Source organism: Myxine glutinosa, chromosome 2 (assembly GCF_964187855.1).
Source record: "Myxine glutinosa chromosome 2, kmMyxGlut1.1, whole genome shotgun sequence".
NCBI classification, from domain to species: Eukaryota; Metazoa; Chordata; class Myxini; order Myxiniformes; family Myxinidae; genus Myxine; species Myxine glutinosa.
In genome coordinates, this window is record NC_136262.1 from 134,944,653 (window position 1) to 134,958,888 (window position 14,236).

The window sequence follows — 14,236 nt, forward strand, 5'->3', positions numbered from 1 at the left end:
TGAGATGGCAATGGGCAGCAGATCTGATATCGTAAATGGAAGAGATTGTATCGACGGATAACATTTCCTCCAAATGATGTACCTTTTCTACTTTTGTCTACAGACTTATGGTCGAGTTGAAAACGATCAGATTGTCCTGAGCTGGTTTGGAGCAGTCGCTATCAAACTGGCACTTGCCACACATTGTCACTGGGGCATATAAAAAGAATAACATCAAAGTCGACCAGGAAATGCAAGGTTTTAGGGCGTCTCAATTTTTAGAAAATATTTTTGTAACAAGCTTCACGCATGAGTCATTTGGTATTCGGTATGGCCAAGCGTCCTTCAGCCTTACTAACCGGGGCACAAGGTGAAGATGGAAGGTTTCCTGACAAACACTTTGGACAAATCTCTTGCTCATTACCCCACGAGTGAAGTAAAAAGTGGGGTGAAAGCAATCGGGTCACTTTGTCTGTCTCCTGACGTCGGCCTATGATCGAGGAACAAACTAACCTCAATTTGAATTTTATGTTTTAACACTGCAGATGTTGAACATGAATCAGAACATTAATTGGACCACAAACCTGCAGATTAACTGTACTTTGGCTCTGAATTAATTGGACCTATTGGCCAATGTATATTCCATTTTTTAGCTAGTTTCAATATACAGCAATACCCCGTTTTATGCCATTTCGACCTACGTCAAATCCGACTTTACGCCACTCTTCTAGAGTAAATTTCAGTTCAGCGAACGTCATTATGTGCAACTTTACGTCACTCCGACATCATAATAGGAGGACATGAAAAATATATATTTAAAATAAATAAAATAGTACACAAAAATTAACAATAAAAGAAGCTAAAAAAACAATTTAAAATACAATAAAAAGCACATTAAAATATAAAAAAAATGTACGTACATATACGTACGCGTAGCTGCTGGTTCTCATTCAAAACAAAGGTGACGCCATATGCATTTTGTCATGTGCTGTGGTCACGTGCTTGCTTTGCCTTTCGCTGTTATTTTTGTGATTATTCCTTTACTGTGTAAAGGTTCCTTTACTGTGTAAAACAACCAACGCAACGTGGCAACGGCGAAACATGACGACCGTGACCGTGTCATGCCTCGAGCCGGGGCACCTTGCCGGCATCTGGCGTCGACGAACCGATCGACGTGTTCATGTGCACATGTGCATGGATTTGCAAATGCCTGCCTGTACGTCGTCGTTTCTGCGTATATCGCATCGTCCAAAAAATAAGAAGCAAGCAACTTCGGCCGCTTGAGGAAAGACGGGGCACGTCTACGACTAGGAGGCGAGCGTCGATCCCCGGGGCAGCCGGGTTCACGGAACCCTGAGCTCGTTCGTTTGTCACAGACGACACGACACGACCACCGGTGAAACTGCTCGGACACGTTGGGTAAAGCACTCCGTGGTGAAGCGGGCCGCGGAGCCACTCGGCACACAAGCCAGCTCACGGTCGACACGTCCGTGCCGGTCACCCTGTTCGAGGAGAAGACCTGACCGACAGAAAACAATGGAGGGACTCCCGACGGGGAGCGGCAAAGATTCAGGGCGAAGCCGCAGCCTCCTCCAATTATTTACTCTAGTTTTACGGTGTTTGTCTTCATTTTAAGGCATTACGCCCGGTTTACGTCAAAAACCGAGTTACGTCACGGCCTCTGGAACCAATTAATGACATGGCCGGGGTATTGCTGTATAGCCTTGATATATGAGCGCCAACACATTTTGGGTGGACGGAAGGATTGACTGACAGACACCAACATGAATTTGAGGGTTTTCTTAATAAAACTCAAGAATGCGGAAACGGACGTTGCTGAAATTTGGAACACATTATCTCGATGTACAAAGCATTTACTTCTGAAATTTGCAGCCAATTTCGTCCAGTAGAAGCCGAGAAACTTATTTTCAGTCACCATGTTAAAGTTTGAGTACCAGTTCACTGGTAATTCCCTGTTTGTCGTTAAAGGCGGCAAAAAGGGTTGGCATCAGGAAGGGCATCCGGCCGTAAAACATTGCTTCAAAAAGGGGACCGAAAAACAACAACAACCACGGTTCCCGAAAAAAGGCCAACCCCTGCTTTGCGGGGAAAAATGGCCTCTAAAGGTGTTTTTTTTTTGTTTTTTTTTAATGTTAAAGTTGCATATAGAAAAACGATCCCTTATATAAAGGGAGGAGTGCTTTGCGCTTCCTTTGATAAAGATAAAATTGCACTCTGATTCATCTTTCGACTGTGACTTCAGTGTGATGGTTGTTCAAGTTTAACACAGAATCTGAACTCTTCTGTGCTGTGATGTCACAGTTGTGCATATAATTCTGGATAGTTATAATGTGGCAGCAAACACTTAATCATATGCTGGGACAAACATGTATATTGGAATTGACGAGAAACGAAAATTTGTCAAACCTGCCAAATTTCGCAGATTATATATTTGCAGTTTAATGATACGTAGCTCTCACGGACAAGCGCGTTTGAAGAGGGCAAAATGTTTTAAAACTGATGTAAATCGGTAAGAGATTCATGCTCACATGCAACCAAGTAGTGACTCTTCAAAACGCTTCCTGTGTTAAGCAGTCGATGTTGGGTAATTATTGGACCTATTCACATGTTTATTATGTCATACGCAGCACATGATTGCTTCATTGCTGGGAGTGCAGATGTGCCGCTGCTACAGTGCCCCCTATTACCAGTAAGCTGGTACTCATTTTGCCGACCTCAGAAGGATGACAGGCTGAGTCAACCCACTTGGTGTGTTATTTAATGGCACGATAGGGGCTCAAACTCAAGACCCTAAGATCTTAAGTCAGCCACCTTAACCATTAAGCCAACACCAGGTTATTTTCATGATGGCGCAGCAGAATTGTTGCTGTAGCTATGAAAGTGTGGAAACAACCATTCACTCGTACTGGAAATTCACGAAAGATGTTGTCATGAGCGAGTTTGATATTAACTGTTTCATCAGGAGTCAATGCAATGATGAGATTTTCACCAAGCTTCACTCTCCATCCCACTTTGCGTCCCACTTTGCATAACCTTAAGAAGAATTTATTCACGACCATCAATTAATATTTTGTCTGTTGGACAAACACGGCGTCTTTGTATGCGTGCACGTAATATTAAAGCATTTGATTGGTCATTTTGGCACATATTTTGAATCGAGATGCATTGTGTTTCGCCATCCTCACTGTGATCCAGATATGTCACCCTGTGCTTTACCACCGCCAGATTCCTAAAATGGCTGTGTACCACACCCATGGAACAATGCCATACTTGACTGTAGTATGGGAATAGTATACCTTGCATTGTCTTAATAGTCACATGTTTGTGTTATGCTGTCCTTGATTTATCTTTTCTAGGTCCAGCAAGTGTAAGCTCGTTGACTCCCGGAACTCTGGATTACTTACTGGAAAGCCTGGTGAGTGACCATGATATGAATTTGAGATGTTTGATAGCATGTTGTTTTGGTGACCTGGCTCTAATTCTGACATTATGGAATCTCAAATTGCTGAAGTCGTTTTGAACTGAACAAAATTTCAAAACTGCTGTATGCTTATTTTTTTTGTAGCACTGAATATTTGATAAACGTGGAGCCATGTTCGTCTTTCTGCCCAATGTTATTTGCATTTCATAACTCTAAAATAAGAGTGGGATTTTTCCAAAACTTTGCAACAAACTTCACGTTCTCAAGTTTGTTTGAGAAATCCCAAAACTGATATTTCTGAAGGTCATCGAAGCGAAATAGAAATAAAGAATTTTTGCTAACGTTCAGTTCCTTCGTTTGGGATTTTGAGCCATGTTGGTGAATAGTTTGCTCTATGGACAACACTAAAGTGCTGTCAAGTCTTTTTTTTTTATTGCAGCCAATAACAAATTTTTTTTATTGCAGCCAATTTTATTGCAACCAAAAAGGTCAGTGTGGTCAAAAAGTTGATGGTGAAGAAAAACATGTCAAAAAACAGCCTTTGTCTATTACATAGACAAGGAGGAGCTGATACTCGAGGTTCTCTTGGCTTTTGGATTGTATGACAAACAGTTATGTGTAATATGGAAGGTAAATCTTTTTTTTTTTTTTTTTGTACTCAAGATCGAGGCTCGTGTAAGAGCTAACATTAATCACAAAAAAACAAACGGACACACAATAAAGGGAGCGGGAGACAAGATGGGGAGAGAGGCGGAACGACACAAGTACCATTTGAGAGCAGGGAGAGGGATTGGGGGGAGGAGGCATGGGAAGGAGGGGGGGGGGGGGGGGGAGAGGTATAAAACACATCGACACTGCAAGGACTTCAAAGAAAGAAGTCGGTATTTCAAAAAAGTGGATCTGGGGTGAATTCACGGGGGAAGAAAAGATCAAGGTTTTGGATGGTGGTGAACAGCTGTTTTAAAGACCTGGAGGGAGGAGTGGGATTGAAGAGAGTGAGGGAGTTTGTTCCAGAGGCGGGAGTAAAGAGGAATGAAAGAGTGAAGGTGAGCAGAGAGTCTTGATTTTGGCAATTTCACCAGAAGAGGGTTGCTGACAGATCTTGTGCGACCTGAAGGAATATTTGGGGGGACAGAGCACAGATAGAGCTGGGGGAGCTAGGCCGGATCGGAGTCGGAAGAAGACAGAAAGACCACCAACCTTCCTGCTGTGAGTGATTGAAAGGCCCTCACAATCGGCTTCATCGCGGGAGATTCCAATGATTCTGAAAGCTTTGGTTTCAACAGCGTGAAGCCGAGCTAGGTGTGAGGCAGGTGCACCAGCCCAGAGGGGAGAGCAGTATTCCATTGAGCTGCAGATGAAAGCCTTGTATGTGGTGAGGAGCTCAGGTGTGTCAAGGAAGGACTTCGCATGACGGAGGATGGCCAGTGGCTTTGGAGGGTGAGTGGTGACTGGCTTTGGAGGCCAGCTTGGAAATGTGGTTTTCCCAGGAAAGATCATGGCAGATAGTGAGACCCAAAAGCTTGAGTGACAGAACTTCTTGGAAAGGATTGTTCAGAAAGTAGATGGGAGGTTTGTCCAGTCCGTCTTTTCGGAGAGACATAGTAAGAGTGTGAGATTTGTCAGGATTGAAAGACATGTTCCACTTGTTTCACCAGTCTGTGATTTTGTCCAAGTCTGCAGAGAGTGGGGAGGCTGCAGACTGCCGATCTGAGGGATGAGGAATGTAGCGGCAGAGAGTTGAGTCATCAGCAAAGAGATAGAGAGGATTTTCCAGAGAGTCGGGGAGATCATTGATGAAGACCAGAAAAAGCACATTGTCCAGAACACTGCCTTGTGAAACTCTACCCTGAACAGGAAGGGGAGATGAGAGAAACCCATTCAGGGCCACACAATGACTTCGACCAGAGAGGAAGTCCGCAAGCCATTTTTGGAGGTTTCCATGGATACCATAGGAGGAGAGTTTGGTGAGCAGAGCGGGGTGCCAGACCGTATCGAAGGCACGTGATAGGTCAAGGGAGACAGCTCTGATTTCTTGTTTGGCATCGAGGACCTCCATGCATTGATGAGACAGCAGAAGCAGCATACCCAGAGTAGAGTGATCTGGTCTGAAACCAAATTGATGATCAGAGATCAAGCCAATGGAGAAGAGGAAGGATTTGATATCCGAAGCAATGATGGATTCCATGACTTTGCTGATAATTGGGAGCAGGCTGATTGGTCTGTAGTTGCAAGGATCCGTTTTTGCACCTTTTTTGTGTAAAGCGGAAATTTTGGCTGATTTCCAAACTGATGGCAGATGACTTTGAGCAAAAGAGAGGGTGAAGAGAACAGAGAGAGGTTGTGAAAGAGCAGCAGAGCAGGATTTTCGGACCCGTGGGCTGATGCCGTCTGCTCCAGCTGCAGAATCAGAGTCAAGGTTTGACAAACTTCTCCTCCTTGTCAAGAGAGAAGGACACAGAGTCCAGGAGCAGTTGGCTTCGACTGGGAAAGGTGGGTACAGAGCGAGATGGGTTTGGGACACAATATTTTGAGGCAAACACAGAGTTGAGGCATTTGGCTTTGTCACGTGCGGTGTCAACTGTGTAGCCATTTGAGGTAATGGGAGGGGATGGAGGGGGAACAAACACCAGAAATAGATTTGAACAGACACCACCAGGATTTGGAGGAAGGAGACAGGTTTGAGAGTTCATTCTTGAGTGTGGAGAGATAGTGCTTCCTGGCACTCCTGAGGGTAGACACACACTTGTTCCGTGCTTGGTGGAAGGAACTGAGATTGCCTCTTGGAAGGCTAATCCAACTGAAGGCAAAGGCAAGTTCTTTCAGAGCAACTTGTGCCTCACCACAAGATTCAGTGTACCATTGATGGGAGGAAGGGTATGACAACTGAAGATGAGATGGGATAAATCTGTGCATGAGATAGAGAGCAGTTTACTTTGGAAGAATTCCCATAAAGAGTTCATGTGGGAGTCGAGATGGGAGACCAGTCCAGATGATTGATGGCTGCTTAAAGACCATGCCAGTCAGCCTGAGTGCAATGCCAGACTCGTCGGCGCTGAGGAGGCTCTCTGAGAATGGCCAGAGAAATGTCCACTTTGACAAGCATATGGTCAGAACCGATTGGAGCAGAAGAAGAGCAGCAGACATTTGCAGGGAAGTTTGTCATAACCAAGTCTAGAAGCCAAGATGCTCCATTGACTGAGATCCAGGTCGGGAAATTGACAGATTGTGTCAGTCCCAATGAGTCGCAGAAGTCCTTTGCTGAGGTGCCATGACTGGTGAGAGAGGTACTCACACCCAGCCAGCTGGCATTTCGCCACATCTGAGGAAGAGAGTTGGGATGAGTTGATAGAAGTTGGTCCATGTTGTCAGACGGCGAAATGTAAATGGAGTCATCACTGTTTGGAGGACGGTACAAAACACATATGAACTAAAGGTGGGAGCTTAGAGGAAGCTGTAGCCCGAGGTATTCCTGGGGGTGGGGTGGAGAGAGGGCAGTGCAAGGAGAGTGAGGAAGAGTTTTTGATAAAGATAGCAACCACACCACCAGGACGAGGCTCAGATCTATCATACCGGAGGATGGAGTAAGGAGGAAGAGATATTAAGGAATCAGAGACATCTTGAAGGAGGAAAGTTTGTGTTAAATCTTGAACCTTTTTCTGAAACAACATGTACACAAACCAAGTTGCCGAGATGATTGCCATGGCAACATAAATCAGCCAATCACCATCATGTTGTAATCGGGTTGAAATAATGTCATGTGATTATCGATATGTGCAATATGAAAGCTAAACATTGAACGTTTTTTGAAATATCACGTGCACAAAAGTACATGTGGACTGCTGATCGTTTGGACTGTCAAAGGTCATTTTATGTCCCCCTTCTCTGACCTTGTCGGAGGGGTGGGGGACAATAAGCATAGTATAGGAATTCCAACAAAATGGGTGAATGCCCTCCTTTGTGGCGATTACTTTGATGAAGCTGTTTAAAATAAACAAACCCCAATGAGCTACCATGTCATTGGGCATATTTAATTCAATGCTTTTATCACTAATTTGAAAATTGCAAAACCACTTCCCCTGGCACCTACTTGATCTGACAGATTTCAAAAAAATTGCATATTTTCTTCTACCCTTCACTCCTCTTCCCCACCCAAAATTATATTTTTTTATGGGTTGTTTAAGTGAAAACACAGTATAATGTTTTCTCCAATCATAAGGTCTGCCCCCCTCCACCACCAACCTTTCTGAGATTATGACCGTAACAAACCAAGGCTCTTGAACATTGGAGTCACATGAATGGCAAACTTCGAAACACTTAAAAATGAAATTATGTACAAGAATTGAGGATCATGGAAGAACAGAATACCAGGGAGCAACGGGTTACCAGATAAAAATGGGCTTGAAGTGAAAACACTGGAACAAGAACATGCATATGCATCATAGCACAAAAGTAGGAGTTGCATGTGAAGGGCACCCTGTCTGCTGGCATTAGTTGGTGAACGGTAAATATCCTACTGTCTCCTTCTAAAAGGGTAGGCAAGCTATCGCCAGCATCATGGCCACTTCTTGCCCTAACTTAGAGGGCAGTGCATGAGCAGCACAGCCCCACCCTTCGCCAATGATGCTGCCCTGCATTATTGTGCTGCATATGGAAGAAGAAGAAGCACATGAAGGGTGGTCTCAGCTGATGGCGTAAAGCTCAGTGGTAGAAATTGGAATGTCCATCCGGTGGAAGTGTGCAGCAGATGTGAAATCCTGGATGGAATGGCTTGAGATGACTCACCACGGAAGACTTCATAGGCGAGGGAAGATCTAGGGAGGGGGAGGGTTAATTGAATGGAGAAGATTGTTATATTTAGACTTGGGGAAAGAAAGGAGGAAAGGATTTGTGGTATAAATGGCTTATGACCTGGTGGGCAGGGGTTGTGCATGGGTGCGAGAGCATGAGGAACAACAGTATAACAGAGCCAGTAAAAAAGGGAAAAAAAACAAAAACCTGCAAGGCCACTATCTACCTGCAGTGAACAAGGAATGTATCTTGACATTGGGGGGTAGGGGGCATTTGATTCCATTTCCTCTGGGGGAGGTGGTAGGCAAGATAGGAAGCTTGTATGTTTGACTGCTAACGTTACTTGTTAGATATTAAAGATCCCATTGTGTCCTTCGTGAAGAGTGGGTGAGTTATTGCTGGCACCCTGATTTTTTTCTCTCTTAATTTATACTCTTACCTACAGGGGGCAATGCATAAGCAGCAGAGCTGCACCCCCAGCAAAATTATTCCATCCACATCCATGTGCAGAACATGAAAGAAGATTAAGCCTTCCTGTGGGACCCTTTATGTACTGTTCCAGAAAGCTTTGGCACTTACCTTTGGGCACCTTTCAGAGATGAGCTGCAATTCCTTGCAACATGCCCTATTTGATTTCATAGCTAACAGTGCACTTTAAAGCATATCTTGTTTGCAAATAGGGTCCATACAGTCCTTTGTGAAATGGCCATCCTTTCGACATGAAAAACACTTCATCGTGGAATTATCAACTCAACTCGTTTCAGCATAATGGGTTCGTTCTATTTTGACTGTGCCATACTCTTGGTACACCGAGCAAAGTTGGACAGCTGCCTGTTATGAGCCATCAGTATAAGATGAGCCAACTGCTGAACGTCAATCAAGAAAACAGCACGCACTGTACCATTTAAAAAAAAAAGTCTCTTGTATGACTCCGCTGGGATTCAAACCACCGACTTCCCAGACTCAGAGCGGATGCTCTAACCATTTCACCACCGAGTATGGCATCGTTTCAGATAGGGCTTCCACTGACCTTTCTGTTTATGGAGTGGAGCTTGTAAATAAATCGGTGATGGTTCTTTTGTACCAGAATAGGAACACGCTTGAATGAACCATAAACATGGTTCAAGCCTCAATCTTTGTTGCTTCAATTTTTGTGGCGTAAAACTTATTTCCTTTATAACACAGTGGGAAATTGGGAAATTCACCAATATCAGTGTTGAGGGACACAACAAAGGAACGGGGGGAGGAAAATGTGTGAGGCGAAGAATGAGAGAGTAATGGGGGTTGCATGGGAGGTTAGGAGGAAGGCACAGTTGGGGAGGTGGGACAAGCTGGGTACAAGCTCAAGCACAAGTAATGAGCTGAAAGAAAAAGGGGGGGGGGGGGGAAACAGGGATGAAACTGCAATGGAACAAAAAAACAAAAACCAGAAAGGTGAATGGGGATAAAGTGGAAAAAAAACACGAACCTGGAAAGAAAAGGTTGAGCTTTGGGAGGGGTAATGAGGGTAGAAGATGTCATATATGGGTGGGAAGTGACCTGAGGATGAGGTGAACAGCCATTTTAAGTCCTGTGGATAAGAATGCGGTTGAACAGACGAAGGAATTTGATTCTACAGTTGGGAAAATAATAATAAATGAATGGAGCTGAGCAGTGGGCCTGGATTTTGGAGTTTCACCAGAGACTGCTTACAAGCAGACTGCGTGTGCTCTGTGGAGTACCATGAAACGAAAGGGCCGAGTGTGCAAAACCAGAAAGGAGATGATCGAGGACAAAGAAGTCACCAACCTGTCAGTGATGCGTGAGCAACATTCCCAGCAGATGTTCTGCTTCATCATGGGAAGATTCCAATAATTTTGAGGGCCTTGCATTGGTCTTCATGTCATTAAGATATGATGGATGTGAGGCAGAGATGCCAGCTCAAGTGGGTGAGCAGTACTCCATTGAGCTGGGGATAAAGGCCTTGTAGGTTTTATAATTCAAATTTGCCCAGGAAATTGTATTGTTTGCTGATGTCTTTTTAATGTATCTATTATTATTTATTATATATTATATTATATATTGTATATCTATCTTCTGTCTTCTATCTTCTTCTTCTTCTTCTTATATATTGTCACGCAACTCCGATGAACACCAGAGTTGCGGATGCCGATCACGAGGCTTTAACTCCCGAGGCGGAAGCTCAATAGCGGATTCCAAAATCAACACCTAAAACCCTTAAGCGCGCGGAATGGAGGGGAACGGCGAGAGCCCCGCAGCCTTATCTATTAAAATCAAACACCCGGTAAACTGCGTTCAGATATATGTACAAAAATAATATCAGGATTTATTCAGGAAAAGGGCAAGGACAGGAAAAAGCACGCGCCGGTAATAAATATCCTAATCGGGATCCCGCACACCAGACCTCAAATACAAAACGGGGGAATATGAATTCACAAAAAGAAACACGTCTTCTATGTCAGGTGTACGCGGAGCTCGGCCTTATCTTGTCTTGGTCGTTTTGGTGGCTGCCGTCCAACACCGCTCCTTCCGGCCCGATCGCACACCACGAGGTCCCTTGCTCCAAGTCCCACAAGGCCTCGCTCCAAGCGCCATGCGTCCCACGCAGGCTCGCGGCTCCACACGAGGTCGATTCGGACCAAAATCCTGCCGCGTCTCAAACCAACTGCTCAAACCGGACTCGGGCTCTGCACTTGAATTGCGAACTGCGCACTGCGTGGGCGAACTGCGCACTGCGTGGGCTCTCTGCACTCAACCCGAACCCCTGATCCAACTGCCAGCAAAGGCGTCCGATGCTCACTCAGCTCGTGCTGAACTCAGGATCTCAACTTGGGATCCAACTCTCCGGACTGCCTCTCTCAACTGAACTCAGGATCTCAACTCGACTCGGGTGCACACAAACTCTTGACTCAGACCTCACTCAACGTGATGAACTCTCTACTGGCTCATCTCAACTCTTGACTGCCGAAAATGGTGTCCGGCCGTCGGTAATATCTCTGCCGATGACGTCAGCATTGGCGCACTCCCCAGCCAATCAGAGCCTCCCCCGGCTCGCCGGCTTGTCCAGGGGCATGCCCACTGCGCCACTGCCACTCCCGTCCCCGACTCCGTGGTCATAGCACCTGCTATGTGAGGTGGGTAGGCCTCTCGGAGGTGTGAATGGTGGCGGCCAATTGTGGCGGTGTTCCAGCCTGATTTCTTCCCAAGTCATGTCAGGGGGGAAAGGTGTAATTTAGTGTTGTACTAAAGGTCCTAACTAATGTTTATGTGGTATGCAGTGCCATAATGGACAAAGGTTTGACTACTAGGTGAGATACAAGGGCTCTACTGATTAACCCCTACACTAACTAACACACGAATCTCCTGGTAGATTCACAATTATACACCTTAACCGACAAAACGCCTAAACATGGACTTATTACAGGAAGTGTTCCCTATCGCGATAGTCGAATACCTACCCATACAGATCTACCTAGCTCTAGATATTGCTTTACCCCCAGACATAACAGCCCCCCACCTGGAACCGTAGCTCCTGCTGGGTTCACTGCAGGCGCTACCATTCCAGCCTTAACACTTATTGTCTCACACTTACTTAGCCTATGAAATAAATCAGAAGGGCTGTGGGAAGTGAGGATGGACTACCTACCTACACTTCCTGAACATGCTAAACCCCTTAACCATCATGCGATCAAATATGTACATTGATCCTCTTTGTTCCTGTGGAGGGAGGAAACAAACAACACGCAAAAATCTACATTATCCACAAAACTTATCAACTAACAAGAAAATTAAAAACTCTAACCTTTGTACATACCCCGGTCTACAGACCACGTCCCCCGGTGGATGCCACAAGACGCAACCTTACCTGCGGAGCCATCCCCAATGCACCCCCTAAATTTCCACGGGCCCTGTCCAGATGTTGCAGGTGAGTGACATGGCTCGGTGGATTTCACCCACATTCATGCAACACAAACCCCTTATCCGCTCATACCCATTCCATAAGTCATCAAGGCATTTCAAAAATCAACAAAGCACTTATTCCAATACACCCCCCCTGCAGGACCATGGCATCGATGTCATATCATGTGTGTGTGCATTCCTCAACTAGGTAGCGGGGAGGTACCGCACAAAAAGATGATGGGGGCGCTTCAGGCTGTGGTGCCCGCAGTCCCAAAAACAGGTCAACCGACTTACAAGTTCATTGCTCCCCCCCCCCTTTACCTCTTGGCCCCGTGACAGCCCAACAGCCCCTTTCCGCCGTTACCTCGCCGGTGAGGGTCTCCACACACACCAGGCTCCTCTGCGGCCTCCTGCTTCAGCGCAGCAACACGGGTCACCGGGGGACTTCCTCACCCCGCGGCGCCCAACCAGACCCTCCACCGACGAGCTCCAATTTCCAGTTACCACCGGCCGCCAGGGGTAATTGCCGCAGAGGGGGGCTGCAGGCATCGCTCCTCAGAGCTTGATCCGTACCTGCGGACACACACACCTTCCCCACCCACAAGACCCCAAAACACACTTCCTCCCCCGCTGCCTTTCAATTCTCAACACAACACGGTACAATTCCATAGATGGTACAAAAGATGTTTCAAAGTTTGCCATGGCCTGCCACATGTGAAATCCCCAATTCACATTTAAACCATTACACATTTCCATTTCCAAAACACATTTCAAAACTAAATAATCACCACTAGCTCATATTTCTCCAACCGCACGACCACATAGAAACACATAACCACAACACAAAAACATACGCCACCCACAAGACACTGTGTGGCCCCTATTCCATCCCCTCACCAGCCATGTCATCACTCTCACCCACCTCCCAACTCCAAATTACATGTCCCCAAAATTTCCAAGCAAATCCTGGAAGCTGGGACAGTACTCCTCAAAACACTCACCTCAAGTGCAGGTAGTTGCCTGTTGGTCAGGTCCAAAGTGCAATCCACCCTCAAAATCCTAAAATTTCTCATTGGGCCTCCAAATTTCACCAAATTTCTCTTTTCTCCCCACTATACTGGCAGGTATGTGGATCCACATCCAACGGTGATCATCACTACACAACTACTTGTGGCCACGACAGCTCTGCACCTCTACCGTACAAGGGTCATCGGGACAAGGTGAGCAGTCAAAACGCCAACATGGCCCATGAGTGTCCATAAGGGTGCGACCCACCATCCATCCTTCGGCCCCCCTGCGAGGAACACAGCTGCACCAGCCCCAGCTGGCCAATGTGGTGAGCACCTGCTGCACAACACACACTACCGCACACACAACCTCGGCCCTGGGGGAGACGGTCGCAGTGCGTGGCATTCCCCTCACGTCACCTACGCCGCCCTCTCGTCCCCCAGTCCACAGAACCGCAGCCCCCCAGTGCTCACCCACACTTGACCACACCAAGGTCCAGTCAACAGCAATGCTCCACCAGGAGACCCACCCAGAAGACATGGTCACACCCCTCGGTCACCCATAGCACCACGTTGACCCTTAGACCACCCAACTACATCCCCATGATCCCGCGTCCCAAATATCAACACAGTCGCCCCTGCAACCAGTTGAAAGCTGTGTCTTGCTACCCTATTAATTTTATCACAGCCTCCAACACTTTGGTCTAACACACCTGGATCAATAATGGCATCACTGTACAGTGTCAACCATTTCTCTTCACAAAATTCACCCTTAAATTTGCATCTAACCCACAGATTACCCATGCCAAACATTTTTCACATTTCACTAACCTCACCAAAGAAAGATGCTTTGCCATACACATGCCAGCCGAGCATGGCCCATATGCTCGGCTCGTTACACATTCCAAATTCAACAACCCCATGTCTCTCTTCCCAACCCGAGAGTCCATAAATCATAACGGAGCATCTGTGGAAGGTCACTCTCACACCATCACGTTCCACAGATGCCCCAATGGTTGTCCGTCAGGCTATCTCCATCCCTGTCCATTCGGTTTGACCCGCGTCCATAGACAAACCACCATGAGAGGTCACCACATGCAGGTTGTCCAAGAGTCTC

At 46.2% G+C, this 14,236-nt stretch overlaps 1 protein-coding gene across 2 annotated transcripts in view; it reads left to right on the forward strand.

Annotated features, from left to right (window-relative positions):
* Positions 1-14,236, forward strand: part of RSPRY1 (ring finger and SPRY domain containing 1) — a 242,018-nt gene that overhangs the window by 96,265 nt on the left and 131,517 nt on the right. Inside the window, exons 6-7 of one of the 2 annotated variants that reach the window (XM_078771685.1) lie at positions 3,357-3,415; positions 13,237-13,332. In XM_078771685.1, coding sequence (XP_078627811.1) covers positions 3,357-3,415; positions 13,237-13,332 — 155 coding nt within the window. The remainder of the gene's footprint in view (positions 1-3,356; positions 3,416-13,236; positions 13,333-14,236) is intronic. The other variant, XM_078771686.1, reaches the window with a different exon arrangement.